General features: G+C 35.3%; 1 protein-coding gene across 12 annotated transcripts in view; it reads left to right on the top strand.

Annotated features, from left to right (window-relative positions):
* Positions 1–22,745, top strand: part of Pam (peptidylglycine alpha-amidating monooxygenase) — a 307,793-nt gene that overhangs the window by 162,834 nt on the left and 122,214 nt on the right. For all 12 annotated transcript variants that reach the window (XM_070031006.1, XM_070031008.1, XM_070031014.1 and 9 more), the window contains exons 4-5: positions 6,678–6,735; positions 18,571–18,658. In XM_070031006.1, the coding sequence (XP_069887107.1) occupies positions 6,678–6,735; positions 18,571–18,658 (146 nt within the window). The remainder of the gene's footprint in view (positions 1–6,677; positions 6,736–18,570; positions 18,659–22,745) is intronic.

Below are 22,745 nucleotides of genomic sequence, written 5' to 3'. Positions count from 1 at the left end.
TGGTTTTATCCCACCCAAACAGTCCCCTTTCTACAATCATTGATACATTACTGGTTTGTTGATTCCACATGTCAATGAAGACATGTTGTTCATCCTTTTGAACCTGGCCTACTTTGTTTAACATGATATCCAATTCCATCCATTTTCCTAAAAATAACATTATTTCAGTCTTCTTTATGGCTGAAAAATACTCCATTGTACATATATATATATATATATATATATATATATATATATCACATTTTCTTTATCTGGTCATTGATTGTGGGCACCTAGGGTGGTTCCTTAACTTGATTATTGTAAATAGTGCTGCTATAAAGGTGGTTTTTATTAGTGTAAGTTATTTGTACAATAGCATTTCATTGAAAAATTTCCATATAAACATATATATAGATATAGATATAGATATATAATGGGCTTTGTTCAACTTATCCTCTTCTATAACCTTTTTTGTCCTTTCCCTTTTTAAAGTTTTAAAATGTTTATTCTATTTTGTACAGATATATATATATATATGAAAAAAAATATATATATATATAATGTATTTTGGTTACATTTATTCCCTCCTCCCTGAAAATAATCACACTGTCTTTAGGTTTACAAAATTGTTATTAGAGAAAACCTGATTCCATCCTATTCCTTTCTTACACTGGGCTAACAGAACTTTCAGCAGTCCTGATATTCTCATTAGCTCTTTGCAGAACTAAAGTTATGTATGCCCAAAGTGAATGCTCTGTGGCAGTGAAGACTTTATGAATCCTTCACAAATTTTCGGGATTGAAATTTACATGTTCACAGTCTGGCAGGAAAGTAGAGTTTACTAACTGTTTTTGTAAGCAATTGCTGTAATACACAGAGTCATAGTTGCACCAGAAGGAGGTAACACTTTTGCTGAGTTTTTTTCCCCTTTGTGTGTGTGTTTATGGTGCACAATATGGTATGTGCCTATGTATACTGAAATTATTACTGTAGTTAAACAATTTATTCTTTTCCTTCTCCTTACAATTTTCAACAAGTTTTGATTATTTAACTAGAGATGATTGTGACAAGTTATCAGAAACCATAGTACACAATATAATATTGTTATGTCACGTGATGTACCTATAAAATCAGCCACTTTATAAATGCAAGTAAAACTAGGCTATATTATTCATGTGTACCCTTACTTGTGGTTCCTCCATTCAATCGTCTCTTTAAGGAAGGCATTCTGGGCAGATTCTTTAGGCATTCACAATAAAGTGCTATTATCCAATCAGGATAAGTTCACAGCATTCAACACTGGAATCAGAATGGCACCTCTGGTTTTCCCAAAACAAAAATTACTGGTTTTATGTGGATAGTTTGCATGGATAATAGTGTACAGATGGTTTTGTTTTTCCCATATTAATTTAAATAAACAGTTGATTTTATTAACTTCCTTTCCATAGGAAATTGTATCCTTGTCTCACAAAAGGACTAAGCCAAATAAAGGAGTTTTTTTTTCAATAGTTAAAGCAGCTGTTACTGAACACTGTTGTCTGCCTCTGAACTCTTGGTTAAAAATGGAGTTCTTTAGCTTTAAAGGCTCCCTACCTCTTCTACCTTTCCATTACTAGCATGCTTTTATTTTCCATCAGAAAATGGTGCTTTGCTTGGATAGCTCTCAATAGCATCAATAGGAAGCAGAGCAGAGCAATATCGGGCCCCCCGCTTGATTCAGGTTTGGCTGATTTGCATATGTGGCTATGCAGATTCATATTATTTCTCCCTTTTTGTACATTTGAGTGTGTTGCCAGTTTAAATCTCCAGTATTTTACAGGCGATCTGGTATCTCACTCACACACCGTGTTCTCCATAGAAAGAGAAAGAGGATTCATGATGATGATATATAGACAACTATGAAAAGTATCACTGGTAGTTAGAGCTAAATTATAGAAGCATCTTTTACATAGCAATGTGAGTAAATGAAGACATTTCTATGGGAGAGTCGGGTGCTGCTTGTGTCTTCAAAGCTGTTGGGAAGAAGTAGTGATTTGAATTATGTATGTGTGTTCCATTGGTGTTTCTTTGCAAAAACAACATGGTGACAGCATTAAATAGTCCACTACACTGAAACTTGTCAATAGGCATTCATGAAAAAGTTCTTAACTGCTGTTGGAAATGTAGGGACTCTGATTCAAGCTTCTTGCCATTCCCCTACTTCTTTCACTAACTGGTAAGGAACTAAAGTTGTATCTTAGAACTAACACTACTTAACACTTCTTTCTTTTCAAATATTAGAGAGGTTTGAAAAATAATTTTTAAGTACCTATTTTTTTCCATGGTAAAAGAGATGTATTTAAAGAGGTAGACAGAGTCCATTTCAGCAGCTCCTACATTACGTTCTTGCAGGCAAGTTACTTACCTTCTACAGCTTTAATTTTTCATCTTTAAAAGTATGTTTGTAATAACCTACCTAGAGCATTACCCTGGGAAATAACTCAGATAGAAATGTCTCCAATGAATCAAGAAGCTCGGTATATGCTCTTCCATTTGCAGGCATCATATGCTAAGTTCTGCTAGTCTACCGTAATCATTTGAATTAATTCTGTATTTGTGATTTGCAACAACCTCATAGGGTTGAGATATATGACTGTTCTTATTCATCACACAAAAGACTGAAGCAGGACTAGTTGCTTGCTGTAACAATGATCTCATAACTTTATTTCTTCAAAAATGTTTCCTTCACTTGATGTCCTCACATACTGTGCTTTTGTCAACAAGGTTTCTGGTTCACCAAGTTGGTCACAATTAAGTATATGCATCCACATTAACATACTATTAATTTTAATTTTTAAACTGATGCTTCGAGCACAAAATTTTCATTTAAAGTAACCATCCATCATTATTGATCTACTATAGAAATTATCCTGTATTGATTACAATGTAACACTATTTTGTAAGCACTTAAATAATCTTTTTCTCTATACTACAATGAACTCTTAAGAGTTTGGTAAATGGCATCATCCAACCTATTCTCCAATTAATGGCATTTCTTATTTAAAAAGTTACTTACTTATGTAGAAATTAACCTTTATTATAAACAGAATTTAATATCTTAAGAAAACAAAGGTTGAAGTTTTTGTTTGTTTTGTTTTGTTTTGTTTGTGGAACTGAGGATTCTACTCAAGGCCTTGCATTTGCTAATCAGGCACTTCATCATTTGAGCCACTCTGGCCATCCCAAGGATGAAGATTTTAATGAACTAATCAGAACCACAATTTAATAAAATGTGGATAAATATCCATTATTAGTGTTTTGTCTTTACTTAGTTGTACAAATGAGTTTCAGTTCAACAGGTCAGTTTATGGTTACAATACATCTTAATCTTATTTCTTTTATCATTTCCCCTGTCACTCAGAACCCAACACATTCCCTCAATTATCCTAGTTTCATGTTCACATATGTACGTTGAATATTATGACTATATTCTTCTATCTTTCCTGTCATCCATCTGCCCTCTCCTTGACCTCATATACCCGACTTTCCAAATTTTAGCTTCCTGATATTCATTTTGTTAGACTGTTAGTTGTTCAAAAGAATTGCACCATTGGAATTCTCTCCTACACAAACCATATTTTACATTATATGTTTATATATATACATACATATGGCCCTATGTGGGCTTACATTAGTTTATAAATTAAATATAACTTCCACATATGAAAGAAGAATTACATGAGCCTGACTGAGTTCACTTGACATCATTTTCCAAAGTCCATCCATTTTTTGACAAATGACATAACGTCACTATTCCTGATATATTATAAAGGCTTTTTATCCTAACTCTTGCTCTAACCATTTGGGTGGCCACAGCAATCTTCCTGTGAATCAGTTTCCTTTTCTGTAAGGAAAAGAGTGCAGTGTCTGGTAGACTTACTCACAGTATGCTTGTGAGAATAAGATGAAGTAACATAAAAAGTGCTTCCTCATGTTCAACCAGCCTGAGCACAGATGCTGTCCCTGAGTCATCGTTAGTATCTTTAGTCATCTCCAGTCGGTCTGTGCACATGGCTTATGCTTCTTCCTATTACACAGTCCCTGAGCTTTTAACTCAACTCTAAAAATCAACTCATGATATCAATATATACCAGAACAAAGTCACTCATGCCTTTCCAGTTGCAGAGAAAAGAATCAATTACCTCTTTCCAACCTCTGTCCAATTGAAGTGTGGTCATCAAAGCTTTCAGCTAAGGACAAATTATTCAGCTAACACACTATATATTTTTAATGTTCTCACTTTTAGAAAAACCTTTACATCCTATTTTAACAGAATATATGTAAATATAAAATTTACATTATATATATAAATAATAAGTGTGTGTGTGTGTGTGTGTGTGTGTGTGTGTGTGTGTGTGTGTGTGTGTGTGTATGTGTATGGCAGTACCAGAGTTTCAACTCAGGATCTTGTATGTGCTAGGTAGATGTTACTGGAGCTACTTGGCCAGCTTCTCTGGAATGGACTATAAGTAATTGGTTATTTGTTTGTTTACTTATCATTTACATATTTTTCCAGCTGATGCTCTGCAACTCCCTAGCCTGATATTTTACTGGTTTTACTTTGGGAAAAAGGGTATCATAGACTTTTCTACCAGGGCTAATGTAAAGCTGCAACACTACTCTCAATCACAGTCTCATTAATAGCTAGGGTAATAGGCATGAGACACTGGTAACTGGCTAGGCTGGCTATTTTCAAGATGGTACCTATTTTACTCACAACTGGTGCTCTGCCACTTACTTCAGCTCCACCTCCAGTTTTGGCTTTTTGTTGGATAATTAGCAATTAGTCTCTGAGACTTGAATGTCTAAGCTGGCTCCAAATCTAAATCCTCAGCTCTCAGCCTATAGAGTAGCTAGAGCTTGAAGGCATGCACCACCTCCACACTGCCTAGCTGCAAGTTTCTAAAGTCATTTCCCTAATTGAGTTTTCAGTGACCTATGTTTATATATTTATATACCAAGTTCTGGCTGCATGAACAATATCTTTTTTTAGTCAAGTTACATTTTCTTAGACAGGCTTCTTAAGGCAAGATTACACAGGTGTGATAGAGTTATCCAAGAGATGCAGCCTTGAGAAGGCTGTTAGAAGATACACTGGTGTTTGTTCAAGTCTCTTAACATTTATGTGTATGAGAGGAACAGGAACAAATAACTGAGACCCAAAGTGTGGAGTTTTCATAAGCCAGTGGTGATGCCCATTGAAAAGAAGGGCTCAGAAGAGTATGACTCAAGTTTGATCAAGGAAGTAGTCTTTGTCATTAACTAGAGCATCTTTGCAAAGCAATATTCCCTTGCTTTACCCCAGTTTCTATAAAATAACAGCACCTGCAGTATAGCAATGTGTTTTGAGGATTAAAGGAGTTAGTGCTTCTAAAATGCTTAGGACAATGCTGATATCTTGGAAGTTCTATGTCTGCTGTCATTACTATTTTTAAAATAGAGTTAATAGCATCTGTCTGTTTGATCTAGGATTGCTTTTGTTATTAAGTGCCATAATAAAAGTGAAACATGGAAGTTCTGCTCGGCAGTGATAAGCATATTCTCTAACAACAGCAGTAGTAGCTATTAGGGTCACAAAATACCTTAAATTTGTAAAACATTCACAGCCCAGAATGATCAATATGAATAAACTTTGAGCTTATCATTTTCTTAAATTTTAAAAAGTGTAGGGATGTTATGTCACATTAGAAACTCAGATATTGCAAATATTTATGAACAATCATAATTGTGAAAGAAAGATCATAATAGATGTATTATGCCTCTGTATCTCTTGGGTTCTCTATCTACAGTTAAATTCTCCAGCATGAATGAGATATAATCTCCTTACTGTGCAACCTTCAGTATTTCCAGGGTTCTTTCTTATTGTTAAAGTCAGTTTTAATCTATATAATTATAAAGACTTAAAGGAAATGAAACATTTCCTTCAGTTTAGAAAAATGGCATATTCAAAAATAGAAACTAGCACTGATTTATATTGTTTCCATTTTGTTTCTATCTTAAGATACATATTTGATATATATACCACTGCATCTAAATAACTCAATAATCTTGAGCTTTGATATATTTAATTGTGGAAAATGACAATTAGGTAAGAGGCCAATAAATTTTTTTAAAAAAGAAAGAATAACTTGAGATTGTATTGATTTTTTTAAACATAAAGAAATCTATACTCAGAGAAAATAATCAAATGCAATACTATATTTTAAGACCCATCATTATTTATTATTTTCTATATCTAATATTAGGGTGGATATAAAATGATGCAAGAAACTCAGTATTTAATTTTTCAAATAACAAAGCTAGTCAAACATAATTCTCAACATATTCATATTAAATAAATAATTATACATTTTATATGAAAAATATTGCCTTTTAACTGTGACAATATTAGAAATATCACAAATGACCATTGATTTTTTTTTAATTTTTGTTTTGATTTGTTTTTTTATAAATACTGCCAAAGACTGTTTAGGAAAGGATAGTAACTTTCAGGATACCCAGGTTCAAGACTGCTTTTCCACTGACCTGCCACACAGCTCTTAGCCAGAAATCTCAATTCACTGGACCAGTGATTGAAAACTGTGTATTTTATAGTTATTATTATTTGTTTCTTATTAGCTGCAGTTTAATTTGGATTTTATGTCTTTCTTTTTTAATAGTCTGATACATACTTCTGCATGTCAATGCGTTTGCCAGTGGATGAGGAAGCCTTCGTGAGTAAGTATTAATTGTCTGGTGTGGGAGGCAGGTGGTAGGAAGGGAGAGTGGTTATTTGAGATCAGTGAAAGGTTCTCTTTGATGGTTATGACTATATTAATCTTTTAATGTCAGACTCCAAAATGCATTTATCATGCCTAATGCAAATACAAAACAGAGGTAGCCACTGCGAGATAAAATTACACCGTGTATCTGGAGAGAAGAAGCCGCATGAAGATGTCAATGGTGACCAATACCATGTGGTCCCATTTGTACAATATTGGATTTCTGTCTGTGGCTGAATACTTAATTCCGTTCCTCTCAACAGATTGTTTATTTACCTGCTGCTTCAGACTATAAATCGACTGCACTTAGAATCAACACTGGGGATGTAAAATCTACCTCTCAGATAGGTAGATGGATCAGAAGGAGAGGATGAAGGGAGCTAGATCAGGATAGAGAAGGGAAAAAATAGGGAGAGAAGGAAAGCTGAAAGAGAAGGGCCCTGTATCCTGTAGTTTACATTACAGAGCAGAGGACTTGTAAGTGACAGGTCCTTCCCCCACAGAGCCTGTAAATCAGAGAGCAAAAGTGACAAAGTACCATATGTTTTCATCGAGGTTGTTTTAATTTAAACCCTCCTCCTGACAGACTTTCAAGTGTATTGGCACATTATGCATGGATTGGTCCATACCTCCTCCTTAACTTTCTGGTTTGAAATGATTTGGGGAAGAGATGGCTAGTAATGAGAGTTGTTCCTTTCAAACTCATCTTCAGATGGACTGTATGAAATGGCTAGTGTGTGAATTGTATAGTGTGTACCACATCGCCTTAAGAATGTATATTATAGACCTGTAAAACCAGAACAATGTGCAGTTATTTATTCTCATAATTTTGGAGTTGTCACAGCAGCAAAAAGCAAGTAATAACATTGTGCAAACAAAATTGGCCCAGTAGTTAATCCCTAAAAGTGAAAACCATGTCATGAGCGGCTGAACACTGTCCATTACTTTGCATAGTTTTGGACCATTCTTAAAAGAAAAGCTAAGAAGAACAGCATTCTCAGGGACTGAGTTGAATAAGTTGAAAATAATTTAAATTACAAGTTATAGTTGAGTAACTCCCAAGTGTGATCTATAATATATTCATTGTTAAAATATTAACACTGTCTTTGAAATTTTTTATATCCACATAGTTGACAGCCTCGGAGGAAATACTATTTTCTCTTAAAAGGATAATTTTCTTGGATTTTTTTCTTTATTAATATTCTATTTTCTTTGTTCAAATCCAAAAGTAGTCTCATTCGTACCATTTCATGCTTTTGCAAAGAGGCCACAGTGCCCACCTGAAAAAACACGGTAGTCACATAGCAAGGCATGTTTCTCATTGATTGCTTGAGGCTGGCAGTAGTATAATTCTAGGGCTGGTAACTCTGAGGACTAAAGATTTATATCCTGGTATGTATTATTGCTCTCTTAATATAAATGATCTCTTAATATAAATATTTGCACAGACTTTAAATTAAAAAAAAAAATCCACCTGGGTGGTTCAGCCTGTAATCCTAGCTACTCAGGAAGCTGATATCTGAGGATCGTGGTTCAAAGCCAGCCAGGGCAGGAAAGTCCGTGAGACTCTTATCTCCAATTAACCACCAGAAAATGGAAGTGGCACTGTGGCTCAAATGGTAGAGTGCTCACCTTGAGCTGAAATGCTGAGGGACAGCACGCAGGCTCAGAGTTCAAGCCCCACAACTGAACCAAAAAAAAAAAAAATTCCAAGGGAATACATTTAATCAAGCAAAATACTAACTGGAAACAGCTTTAAAGGGCAAAATTAGAACCAAGGTCCTAAACATTTCTTCATTTTGTTTTTTTTTCTTTTTTAATTTTTAATAAGTTTTTTCATTGTGAAAATACTGTACAGAGGGGTTACTTTTTACAGTTACATGAGCAAGGTAATGAGTACATTTCCTATCATGCATTGTTGCCTCCTCCTTTGTTTTTCCCCTACCATCCCTTACCTCCCACCTCCACAATTACACCCCCCCCTCTCCCGCCTAAATTGTAAAGTTCATTTTTCAACAGTGTCCTGTATATCTCATTGTTACAATGGGTCAACCTGTATCCCTTTTTAAACATTTTGTGGCAGCTTTCCTTTAAAAGCAAACTACAGCAAGTTCTAAGGTACTTAACTAGTCTTCTAAGATTAGTAACTACTTTTTCTTCCTTTCTTCATCACTGGGAGGATGTCATGAATACTAAAGATATGTTTCCTGTTCAGAACAGGTTGTTTCTTTCTTTTTTTTTTTTTAGTGAGTTCTTTCATGTTATATCCCTAAGGGAACTTCACACAAAAGTGTAAGTGTACCAAATTAAAACTGAAAATTGAAAAGCAAACAGATCACTTTTAAAGAAACAAGTAAGGGAAGGGACTTGTTTATTCAGGTTATCTGTCAGTTGGGTGATTTGGCAATTTTCCAGACCTTCCAACTGGAAGTTTTAGTTGTGGGGAGACCATTTCTTCCATGCTCTGATATTCTGCTGGCAAAGAGAAGGAAGCTTCAGCCTTTACATGGCCTGTTCCTAATTCTGAACCTCAGGATGCCTTACCATAGATTTATGTAAAGTCTTTTTGATATGCTAAGGTTGTACATGAAGAATTGCAAACACTATAATATTCTGCCATTTCTTCTTTCTCCTTTTTAGTGTATATTAATTGTGTTAAGGGAATTCATTATGATATTTTCATACATGCATGTACCATATTTTAATCAAATTTTCTCTTGTGTTGACATTTTACTTTTTAAAATATGTTTTCATTGTAAAAATAGTGTACAGAGGGGTTACAGTTACACGAGTAAGGTAATGAGTACATTTCCTATCAAGCATTGTTACCTCCGCCTTTGTTTTTCCCTTACCATCCCTTCCCTCCCCAACTCCTCCCTCTCCCCACCAAGTTGTAAAGTTTGTTTTCAGCATAGTGTTTTGTACATCTCATTGTTACAGTGGGTCAGCCTGTGTCCTTATTTCAGCATTTTGTTATTTGCCTTCCCCTACCCAAATTATAAAAATGTATATACAAGATGCAGGACACCGGAATCAAATACAGTGAAAACATGGCCTTTTACTTTTTAAGACATGTTGTCCAGACATGCATTAAACTCTAGTCCTCCTATCCCAGTCTCCCTAGCAGCTGAGATTGCAGGCATGCACCACCATGACTGGCTTTTTTTTTTTTTTCTGTTTCTGCTTTTGCCTTTTCTTTTTTTTTTTTAATTTAATTTTATTTTATTTGTGAACATACTGTACAGAGGAGTTACAATTACATGGGCAGGATAATGCGTACATTTCTTACCAAGCATTGCAGCCTCCTCCTTTGTTTACCCTTCACATGACTGGCTTTTTTGTTTATCATTATTTTTTTTTTAAAAAATAAGTTATAGCAACTCTATTTGTTCACTCCTTCCTTAAGATAGAATTTTATACTTTCTGTTTTCCTTATCTGTGACTATAACCATTGACTGTCAGCAGGATATAAGCAACAGGAGATGATAGATTTTTAATAGTTGCTTTCTGAGTGGAAAAATTCAACAGTGAAACTCACTGGACACTGATGAAAGTGAACTATACAACTCGTGGTTGGAGACGGGAGGGAGGGGCTGGGAGAGAGTGAGGGAACAGAAGACAGTGTAAGAAAGGAAATGTACTCATTACCTGACTCATGTAACAGTAATCCCTTCATACATCATGTTCATAATGAGAATGAAGTAAATTAATTTAAAAAATACCCCTAAACTCCATAAAAGACATAAACTCCAAAAATAATGGAATCAGAACCACACGGTAAGATGGAGCCCTGCTACTAAGAATAAACAAATAATTCTTTAGATGATTCCATTGTGCAGTGAAGCACCCAGGGTTTTAGAGCTGCAGTTATGAAAAGAAAAAAATATATTCTGAACAAAAACAGCTTTTCCTAGAGTACTGCTTTTGTTTATAGTTTTAATATGAAGTCAGGGAATTGATTGGGTGAAGATAAAATAAAATCTGCATTTGACCACTGAACTGCTATGCTGTCTGAAAGGTGTTTTACAGATATTCAGAGGAATTGGCTCTGACAGCAACCACTCAGCCAAGAAATGTGACTGTCATCTTCATTCTCTTGCTTTTCCTCCCATGGATGACCAGTAAATAAATGTGTCTTTCCCTTCATGAACAGTGGCAGGTCCCTATCCATCAAATTGCACCATACAAATGAGATAGAAGTCAATGAGATTAGAAATAGATTAAGTTAATATAATGATTCATTGCTTTTTATTTTCTTAGATTTCTATCTTGAATGTATTGCCATGTCTACTACAGAAATGTACAGCTTTGTTTGCAATACAGTGATGGTTAACTGATTTGGGGGTAGTTTGAACACTGAAGAAATAACTTTATTTTCAACATGCACATGAGATCATGTGACTATAAAGACAACTATCTTGCAGGGTACTGGGGTCAACTTCACATTTTATAACATTGACATTAGCAAAAGAAGAATGATCCTCTGTGCATATATGTGAGTCTTCATTCCCATGTAAGCATTCTGTCAGCTTTCTGCTTCCAAATAGTTAACTGAGTATCCTTCTTCTTAGGATTTTCTCTTTATTAGGAGGCAGACAGCTATATTTTCAGTATCCCAAATGACCATTGAAGACCCACCAGCAGAAACAACAAATTTCCTAGGTTCTTGATGAAAGCTACTTGGAAATAGTTGTTATTGACAACACAAATAAAATATATTATACTAGGAATCTTTAGTTAACTCCATTTTCTTTGGTTATAATCATGAAAGAAAAGTTGATGCTCAATACTTTGTGTTAGAATCTTAGAGCCTTCAATCTTTTGGATGGCCAAAGAGTATCTTTCTAACTCTGTAACAATTTGCAAACTTTTTTCAGACAACTAAAAAAAAGTGACAAGATAGTTGGAACATTTTCTTGCATTTTATAAAGCCATGAGGAGGTCTATGTTAAGATTCATCTGGCACCCACTGAATACTTGTTCACAAAGGTGTTTTATTGCAATGATTTAAAAATAAGATATCCTAGTAAGCTGACCAACTCATAAGTTCAAATGTGAATTTGGGCTTTCATTTGTAGATATGTTTAGTGATGGGAGAATCATGGAATTTTAAAATGGGCATTTCAGCTATTTCAGTAAGAATTGTTTTAGTGGTCAGCTCTTAAAAGAGCAGTGTGAAATCATCTAGATAGGGAAAATTCTATAAGGAAGTGGGTCAGATTTCATCAGGAACTAGGAAGGTGATCTATTTGCATATACAGAGGTGTGGAAAATAAACCAAGTATGGAGAGTATTTCAAAGGAGTACACTGGTCAGAAGCATGCTCAGGAGAAGTATGCCTTCAAGGCATATCTACTTGGGAGGGAAAGGGATCTGACTTAGTGTTGTTGTGAGAAGGAAACAACATGTTGGCAAGGAGCCAGGCAGAGAAATGTCAACAGGTATGGTCATGAAGCAGTGTTGTCTTATGAAAGTGAAGAGTAGATCTGGGGGTCATTATGTTGAAGTAGGAAAGAATGAAGTAATATCATGCAGAGCTTTAAAAACCTAGAAAGGAAATATGGAATTGATTTTGTAGGAAAATAGGCAAGTAGTATAGAAATGACATTACAAAAAAACAGGGTTTAATGATGCATATGCTGTTTTATCTTGCATGTCTATTTATTGATTCTTTACTTGATTCTGATATTGTCATAAAGTGCAGTTAGAAAAGATAATCATGGAAGTTTGTTTCTTGGTGTTGAATATCCTTTATTCAAACATATGGATTATTTCATTTGAAATTTATATATAGGCTTGCTCAGATGTCTTATTTCTTGGTTAATTTGGCAACAGCACCTGAAGGTTCCCATAAACTGTCCTAATTTTTTTTTATAAACTATATATGATTGTTACTGCTAGCAAGTGTAAATGATGATTTGTCTATTAAGTCTTCTGATTAAAAATGTTAAGGCAAAAGGTCTTTCCTTTAGTGTAGAGTTGCTTTATGATTATGGGGGAAGCTAACAAAAGATGATATAATACATCATTTCTGCAGATTTTCAGCATGCTAGCTAATCACCTACACAGTAGTAAGTCTCACATGTTCCTGTACCTTCCCATGCCTGACTGCAGGTTATCATATTTGAAGGTGATTTCATATGTGTGTGTGTATGTATATACATATATATATATATATATATATATATATATATATATATACATATATATCCCACACTTCCTATTTAAAGCCTATCTATCTTCAGTTACTTTGAGCAGCTTTTGAAGTATGATCTTTTGTTTGGCACTTGTAAACATGCTTAAATTTAGTCTCTCTTTTATATAACTCTTTGCACACACCTCCAATTCTTTCTGTTCAATATGGCTTTAAAGTACTAGCAATATCAACATACCACTCTTTATCATAGGCATAAATGTAGTCATGGGCTGGCTATACAAGCTCATGTCTATATCAGACTTACTTTAGGTCATGAAGCTAAAATCACATTATCTAATACCAGGTTCCACAATCTCTCTTATGAAAACACTTAGGGGCTGGGCTGGGAAGGTGGCTCAGTGGTAGAGTGCTTGCCTTGCATGCATGAGGCCCTGGGCTCAAGTCCACAGCACCACATAAACAAAAAAAAAGCCAGAAGTGGAGCTGTGGCTCAAGTGGTGGAGCACTAGCCTTGAACTGAAGAGCTGAGGGACCATGTCCAGGCCCAGAATTAGGCCCCATGACCAAAAAATAAAAAATAAAAACGTTACTGAATTTTTATCTTCATGAATTCTTCCCATGAATTCATTTTTGAGAAAATCTTGTTTGTACAATTTGAAACACTCAATACAATCCAGAGTTAACTAAGATAAGGTAGCCTAAGTCTGAGTATGTTTAAACAATAAAGAATATTATGCCACTGAAACTGTTAACAGTAGTCATGATCACCTGTGATTCACCTATGAATCAAAAAGTATATTAGCCTTGAGATTTGATGGTGATAGAGTTGGGGAAGTGGAGGACCTGATTGATGGGGGATTACTTCATTTATTTGTTTATTTATTTATAAGTGTTAAAGATCTAACTTAAGGCCTTTCACATGCTACACAAGCATTCTACCTAGTCTTCATTTTGTCTTTCTTTCTTCCTTTCTTCTTTTCTGTTTCTTTATTTCATTCCTTCTCTCCCTCTTTCTTTTTCCATCTATGATACTACAGAGTCTGTACATAATATGCAAACTCAATACTACTGAGCAACAGCCCAGCCTTCCTTTTATTTTTTTATTTTTTTATTTTTTTCCAGAGCTGAGGACTGAACTCAGGGCCTTGCGCTCACCAGGTGGGCGCTCTTCCGCTGAGCTAAACCTCCAGCCCCCCTTTTATTTTTTTTTTAACAAACTCTATAGTTAATTCTAATGCACAGCCCAGACTGAAAAGAACTATTGAAGAAAATTATTTTACAACATTTAAAACATTCAATCCATTAAATAAACCATACATAGTTTATATAATGTGATTCTCTGGGAGGGAAAATAAAAATAGTTACTACTGATTCTCCTTAGTGATACATATATGGGACAATTCTGGAATATCATACTTCTGGATAGCTATACATGAATTTACAAGGCATAACTTTTTTGTTCAGTATGTTAATTTTCAACACTTTATGTCATTTCTTTAATGAATATTTTTAGCTGAAAAGGGTAATGTAGCCATTTCCAATTATAATTTAGGTTGGTTATATATGTATTGATGTCTTCAAATTTGCTGGTCCCTCTATTTGAATATAGGCATTCTACACAATCATTCTACATCCTGAGTCTAGCAGATATATCAAAATTTGGCATGCAGACCTGGACCTGTATATTCACTTGGGGAAAGGGAAAATGGAAAGAAAGCCAAATGCTAAGTAAAACTCTCTTCTAGGTAATATTCTTAGAAAATTTTATGGCCCTGATTATAGTGTGATTTTTAGCTAAAAGAGGCCATAAATTCCAAATCACCTGGTAGAGTTAGAACATTCTTTTTCATAGAACTCCAGAAAATAGACTTAGTTGTTTCTCATCCCAGAATGTTGCCAGGCATCCTTTTAAGTCTTTCATTACAAGTGACACTATCCTTGGGCGAATCCTCCAATCTCTGTTTTCTGTATCATCACATTTCATTTAATTAGGGTATCTGAATCACTACATGTGGAGTTTTAGTCCTTCAAATGTTCTCCATTTCCATAAGTGACTTATACAATTTCCCTGGATAAGTATACATCAAATGAGCTTGACTTTTAGCACCCATTGAGACTGAAGTATCATTTAGTGAGCTGCTGCCATCTTGTAATTGAGTTGGAAAGGTTGGTGGTACTTTCACTCTTATCCTATATCATATTCCTTGCAATCTCACAGAGCTCTTTGAGCTATTTGCCCTTCTACCCCAATGGCCTTTGTTTGTTGTATCCATCAGAATTGCACATTTAATTTCAATCCTTTTCATTATGATCTGGTAGGTCTTTTTTTTTTCATAGGTAGTCTCTTTTGGATATAATGGGAGAAAAAAAAAAGGGGGAATTTCTTTTAAGATGTGATTTTATTTTCTACATTTCTTGTGTTGAAATCTCCTCAAAGTCATATATGTTATCATGTGCTCTGTGATCTTTATTGTTACAGGAAGTAGGGTATGTGTCATTATTATTCCTATAAAAGTTAGGAATGGAGAACCTGTCAAATTAATCTCTTCCCTGTTGGCAGCTTCCTACCCCGGGCAGTAGCCCTTTCAGTGAGCTTGTCTAAATACTACATTACTTTTAGGCATTCATTCTTGGTTTTAAATTTACATTTTGATACATTTTTAACTGGAAGCATGTTTTTATTCATCTTGCAATGAATTATACTTTAGAACCATAATAAGGTACTTAGATATTATTCTTTTTCTTTAGGATATTAAAAATATGGTTGGTGGCTTGTTTGTACGTTATACCCATAATGTATTTAGCATTTAAATTAGATCTCAAGTTTCTGGGGCAAAGTATGAACCAGTGACAATAAGGTTTTATAAAAGGAAGCTGAAGAATTTTCCTTTATTACTACTTAGAAATGAAAATCAGACTCAAGTAAGGAGTTCAACATGAAACAAATAAGTAGGTATCAAAATGAGAAAACCATGGCTAGAGAAGTGATTGTTTGAGTAGGTAAGATTTTTTCTCTAGAGAGCACCATCACAAGGTGCTCCTGAAATACGCAAGGACCAAAGCAGACTCTTTTCTGTCCTTCCCAATAATAAGCCACAGAAATTGTGTATGTCTCCCCTTATGATCTGTTCCTACCTGAGTCATATCTTGTTACAGTTTCCCTTTATATAATTACTGATAGCCCACTCTTTTTCCCAAAAAGGTTTGTTCCTTCCCTCATAGCAGCATACACACAGTGGAGGAAGGAGACACTCTGTGTGTCCTCAGCTGATCCTGGCAGTTCACAGGTCTCCCTCTCTCTCTGTCCTCAGCCTTTTCTATGGTTCTTGCTTTTATCTTTGCTGCCACTGTCCATCTCACAGTGCCAGGTTTCCTCTCTCAGTAGTTCACAAATAGTACATTTTTAATGGCCTCTTCCTAAAAGAGAATCACACAGCTGATGGATGCTTCCACCTGAACTTTTAGATGATGGATGAAACATATAAATTGTTTTGAAACGACTAGTTTAGTTCTCAAATAATTGTGCGTGATCATGTTGGTTTATTACCAAAATTCTAAGAGTGATTTGCTGGAAGGAAACCTTTTGGCCCAACATGGGATAATCTAAGGGGAGACAACGATTAGTTATTTACATGGGCTATGAAAAATTAGAGAAGTCACCCTCCTCCTTGGCAAGCCCTGATGGACTGACATATTGATATTATAGGAGGGAAAGAGGAGAAGAGAATACAATCAAGCAAACACAAAGTTACACTTGTACATAGTGATATAAAGAATTTGATCAAATAAGTATAGTATTATAAATTGAATCTTATTCCTAGATAAATTTAAGTGAATAAGAAGGACAAAAAAAGCCAAGTATCTTACCTCCTTACATACTCTGGGCTTCTTCAATTTTCTTCCGCCAAGAACTGTTCCAAGGAGGATAGTGGGCAGGAGGAATGAAACATGACATTCAGCATGGGAATAGTCTGCCTTTTCATCCAATCTCTCTTGCTTGTTAACAGTATGATTTTCTGTGACCTATGAAATGTTGCAACTTCCAATTATTCTTTCCTTCCAAAACATCTTCAATCCTGTGGTCCTAAATATATTCTTTGTTGATAGAAAACAAATCTCACATTATATTAAGTCCATTTTCCAGCCTTCCTCTCTTTGTCGGTTTTTTAATGATGTAAAAAAACCTCAAGATTTGGTTTGTCAGAAGGCTTTTATTTCTTTTGAAGGTTCTAGGTCAAGGTGGCACCTCCTCTCTGATTTCTTTGCAAATCCTGTTCTATAGCTTGATGCAGACATTTTCTTTATATTTTTTTCTATTTTTTTAATTGTGAAAATATCGTACAGAGGGGTTACAATTACATGGGCAAGGTAATGAGTACATTTCTTATCAAGCATTGTAGCCTCCTCCTTTGTTTTCCCTTCCCATCCCTTCCCATCTCCCACGGCCCCCCCGACCCTCCTACCCCCGGCCAAAGTTGTAAAGTTCGTTTTTTGACATAACGTTTTGTACATCTCATTGTTCCAATGGATCCATCTGTATCCCTATTTAAACAATTTGTTTTTTCCCTTCCCCTCCACAAATTATACTGACATCAAATACAGTGAAAGCAGGGGTTATACCGTGGGGGAGGGACATACAAAGCAACAAAGAAATATCTTATAAATATGTTAGAAACAATAGCAAGAAAGAAAAACCATTTGAGTCCTTATCTTGGGGTTCAACTTATCTGACTGTTTCTTAGAACATTATTAAATTGGATAAATACTTGGGCCTCAGATGCATATTCTAGCAACAAGTGATGTTTTATTAATTTTGTCATGCAGAAGAAAAAGATGCAACTTGAGACTTGAGATTGTTTTAGATGTACTACTGACACAAACTACAGCTACCACCTGGAAAATATTTTTTGCAAGAAGACATAAAGGGATGACAAACCCATACCAACAGAGGAACTCATTCTTAATAGTGACTTAAATAATATACTTCCTTTTTTAGAAATTGTATCTATTTTGATTTTGTACTGGCGTATGCCTTTTTTTAAAAAAAAATCTTTCTACCTGCTTTTAGAATTAAAGGAGAAATGCTACCACATCAGTTTAAGTATCTTTTTAACAAGTACACCAAGCTCATGAGCTAGGATATAATTTCAAATCTATATTTTCACAAAGATACATTTCCACTTACATTTTATTTGCTGACACATCGTTTTCCCATACAAATGCACATGAATCCTGCTGTTATTTCTAGGGAGGAAAATTGTGTTGGAAGTCCTTTTGATCATGTCTTGACCACTCACTGTGGCTTCTGTTTCCTGGCACTGTTGTGTAGATTTAAGGGCTCAGCACTCTACTGAAACCTGGAAGGTTTCAGGAATACATAGCCTGGAGCTTTCATTTTATATCCATATAACACTCTTGCCATTTTAAAGGGGTCTTCCATGATCTTACTAAATCAAATTATAAAGTCATGTTTATCTGGTTATACTTTGTATAACCAGAGCATTCTGTCCTTAGAGCACCAAAACATCTTTGATACATAGGTATTCCCTCTATTCAAAGGTGTGTCGTCTCTTTGTGACATACGAGAGGAAGTGTAACTGGTATTAACACTCACATATCATTTTCTCACAACAGTTGACTTCAAGCCTCGAGCCAGCATGGATACTGTTCATCATATGTTACTTTTTGGATGCAATATGCCTTCATCCACTGGAAGTTACTGGTAAGGATAATGGGCTTACAGTACAGAGGGGTATAGAAAATACGTGTTTTTTACAAGTAACAAGTATATCCACAAAATCACTTTATAAATTATTTACAAGTAGGTAGGTGGTGTTTTGCTGGTTTTTTGTAGGTTTTATTTATTTATTGTCATTTCCTCATTTCTCCTTTGTCAAAAAGACCAATAAAACAGCAGTAGTCTTCGTGCATGTCTGTATTTAAAACAGTGATATAAAAGAGTACTATTCAAGCCAGCCAAGGAAATAAAGTCTGTAAGTCCATCTTCACAATAATTGCCAAAAAGGCTGATGCATAGCTCAAGTGGTAGAGCACCAGTCAAGCAAAGGAAGGAATCAAGGCCCTGAGTTCAAATCCTAGTAATAACAACAAAAACAAAACATATCTATTGGCATCATGCTCTGTGAAAGCACATATCTGTCATTCACTGTCACTGAATTTAAAAAGTTGGATATATAGAGCATATCCAAATACAGAAGGTTTCACTACAAAGCCTGAAAATTCAGATTGTTGCTACTGTTCATTAATTGCCTTTTTTTTTTTTAAATTCATGATTTGCTCCAAAGAGCACAGAGGTTCTGTTCTGTTTTGTCCTGGCCCCTGCTTGGAAATCTAGAGAAACCATTTCAGATTGTGCTAATGTCCTTTATCCTCATTTTAAGAAGTCTGAAGCTCAGAGAGATTTAGTAACTTGCTCTAGCAAACACAGCTGGTGGGCATCACACCAGGATTTAATCTGAGATTGTCTAGTTCCAAATCAAAGTAATTTCTGTTTCACTACATTGTTTCTCGTTCATAATTGTTGTAGTTTAGAAATTATTTTAATCAATCAGATGAATCTTGAACATTCATGACATCACATGAACGTTCAAGAATCCTCCACTGCAATGACTGCCATAGGATGGTAGGAGATCCCATGGGAGTTTCTAGAATAAGTGTTTTGTACTCTACCAAAATGTATTGTAATTTGAGCTTGATGCTTTTGCTTTCATTTTGATCTTTAGTGCTCTTGAAGATTAGTGATCTCTGGAAATAGCCCTGCTTTTTGAGCCTCACATTCTTTTCATTGATACAAAGAATCATTGTTACACATTTAACAGTCCAGAGTGACTGAATGTTTTGTTTTGCATTGAAACAGAATCAATGTTGATGGCCTGTCTCTACATAATCATGAAGACCGATAGACCTTTCTTTATGTATCCTAATAGTCATTATTCTGATGCAAGGCTCACAACACAGCAAATGCTTCCAGTCATTTTTGAAATAAACAATTGTAATATGTATTTGGCACTGTTAAAGCACAGGGCAATTAGTGGAAATCTCCAAGGACCAAGTATCATCAAAGCATTTGTTAATAGGCTTAAGTTATTTGATGAAAGGGGCATATCACGTAGGAACGTAGCTCACATGATTGCATTTATGTAAAACTGGAGTCAGCAAGACAGTTAATATTCTTCTGTATCAACATTCCCAGTTTTGTTCTCTTCAGTAAATTTTTGTAAAAAAAAAAATTCTGGATTAAAAGATTACTCTTTGGCAGCCTTTTCGGAATCTTAATCAGCAAATTACATTCTCTGAATTTTTGCTTAAAACATTTCTTTTGAAATTAGCAATATTTACCTTTGGATTAGAATAATTAAAGATAGCAAAAAGGGATATAAGCATTTAAGATCTGCTTTAGTTTAACCTCATTTAAAGAGAATAACTGAGGAAATAAAACAGCTCTGGCATGTCATACTATTGTGATCCTGTTAAAAATTACATGGGCTGCGAATGTGGCTTAGTGGTAGAGTGCTTGCCTAGCATGCATGAAACCCTGGGTTTGATTCCTCAGTACCACATAAACAGAAAAAGCTGGAAGTGGTGCTGTGGCTCAAGTGGTAGAGTGCTAGCCTTGAGCAAAAAGAAGCTCGGGGACAGTGCTTAGGCCCTTGAGTTCAAGCCACAGGACTAGCAAAAAATAAAATAAAATTACCTGAAAGACATCAGTCAAGTGAAATGTACTGTCCTCAGGATAAAGAACTATCAATATAAGCATTCTATTTTGTCCCTTTTAAATTTCTAACATTCCTAAGTATAATACTATATTTATAAAATATCCTAGCAGAAAAACTTGCAAGTTGGGGGAAAAAAAGTGATACAAAGTGTAGTAGGAAGACCCCTACTCAGGCAGGCAAGCCCACCTAGTCGTCAGAACCGAAGTGACAGAGCCCACCGCAACAAAGTTGTTAACAAAGAAAAAAGCAAGTTTATTGAGAAGGTTCCTACACTGACAGGTCAGGGACGCAGCACAGGCTCGGAGCTGATACTGCGACCCTGAGCAGCCCCTGTTCTTTGGCTTTTAAAGGCAAAATCCATGAGGTGGAGCCTGATCACCTGCAGGTGACCAATGGGATCGTAACACACACAAAGGATTGTACCAGACCACACACAGGTGGCCAATGAGGTTACAGCTTGTCTGTAATGGCTGTTTAAACCAGCCTATCACCTTGGTTTAAAATGGCACTCAAATTTAGTGGGTAAGTCGAGTTCTATCTTTTGGTGGGCAAAAGGTGAAGTTTTCTGTTTTCCGTAAGCATGTGCAAAAGGCGGGGTTTTACCATAAGCAAGTGGTATCAACAGTTGGAGCCAGATTACAACCTATCTGTTTTATGGGTCAGTTTTCAACTCAACAATCAAGCCTGGGTTAGGTTGTTAGATGCATTTTTTTTTCATTCCAGGAACTAGACCCATTTAGTCTAAAATCTCTAAAACAAAGGCAAAGCTCGAAGTGGAATCAGACCAGCTTGGGCCCCATCTCAGGGTCCACTTCACAAAGAAAAGTTAAATGAAATAGTAAAGTAATTGCTATATTTATTATTTAGCTAAAATTATTACTTGAAAGGCATCATGGCACAGGCTGGATTCACTGTTAAGCTTATTTGGACCAGAGTTACTTTCTTCATTTCAGTGCAAGATTTATGCCAGATCATTCATAAAACCTCTCTCTGCTCGTGACTTTACATCTCCTATGATTGATGAGTCAAATTGGAAAAGCAGGCATTGACTCCCACCAAGCAAACAGCCCACTGGACTTTTGCCCATAGCTGCATCATTAAGTAATTTGCATTCTTAACAACACTGCACCCGTATTGTGCTAAATATAATTTAAAATACCTGTCTGGTAGCCAGTATTCCTATATAATCTGTAGATTTGTAATGATTCTCTTCATAACCATAATGCAAGGAAAAATAATTGAAACTATTATTTATCATTGAACCAAGAACAGTCTCTATTTAATATTCAAAAGTAAATGTAGGATCTGTTCAACATGCCATCTAGGAAACATGAATTAAATAAAACTCTTCTAGTGGATTTTTTCAGTGCCATGTGGCATTGCATCTAAAGCTTATATAGATTATTTCTTTACATATTTTACTGAATTTGTGACTCCTCTAAAGAACTAGATCCCATGGGGTATTTCATGGACTAAACTTTCAGGTTGCTTCATGAGATTTTCTCTCATTCCCCTCCCACAGAACTTCCCACACTCAGTCCCCAGAAGTGTACCAATGACTTATACTTCCCCTTGAATTAGAATACTAATAACACAATTCTATCAACGTCAAAAGTTTCTTTTCCTAAAAGAATTCTTTTTCTAGAAAAATTGAGCCATGAAGTTTATCACACTGATTTTCCAGTGTGACTCTATTTTTCAATTGTTTCAAGACATAAACAGCTTTCAAATGAAGATTCTAACACATCCAAATATGGTTTTGGGTATGAAACCTATAAATTTTTGATGTTAAAGAATATTAAGAATTTACTTATGCTCTGGGGAAATATTCATGGACTCCAAAATTTTTAATGACACAAGAAAAAAAACTAATAAGATATTTAATACTAAAATGTCAAGCATGGATTTCTGCTTTTCTGTCAGTTGGGATTCCGTGACCTACACGCGCGCACACACACACACACACACACACACACACACACACACACACACACACACACACACACACACACACACTCCTTTCACTTGAGTGTTCTGTTTTCATTGCTAGCTGGCTGATAATATGTATGCATC

This window comes from Dipodomys merriami, unplaced genomic scaffold, assembly GCF_024711535.1.
Source record: "Dipodomys merriami isolate MVZ:Mamm:240054 unplaced genomic scaffold, mDipMer1.0.p SCAF_20, whole genome shotgun sequence".
Classification (NCBI taxonomy): domain Eukaryota; kingdom Metazoa; phylum Chordata; class Mammalia; order Rodentia; family Heteromyidae; genus Dipodomys; species Dipodomys merriami.
Note: the sequence above shows the minus strand (reverse complement) of the source record. Positions and strands in the feature narration are given on the sequence as shown.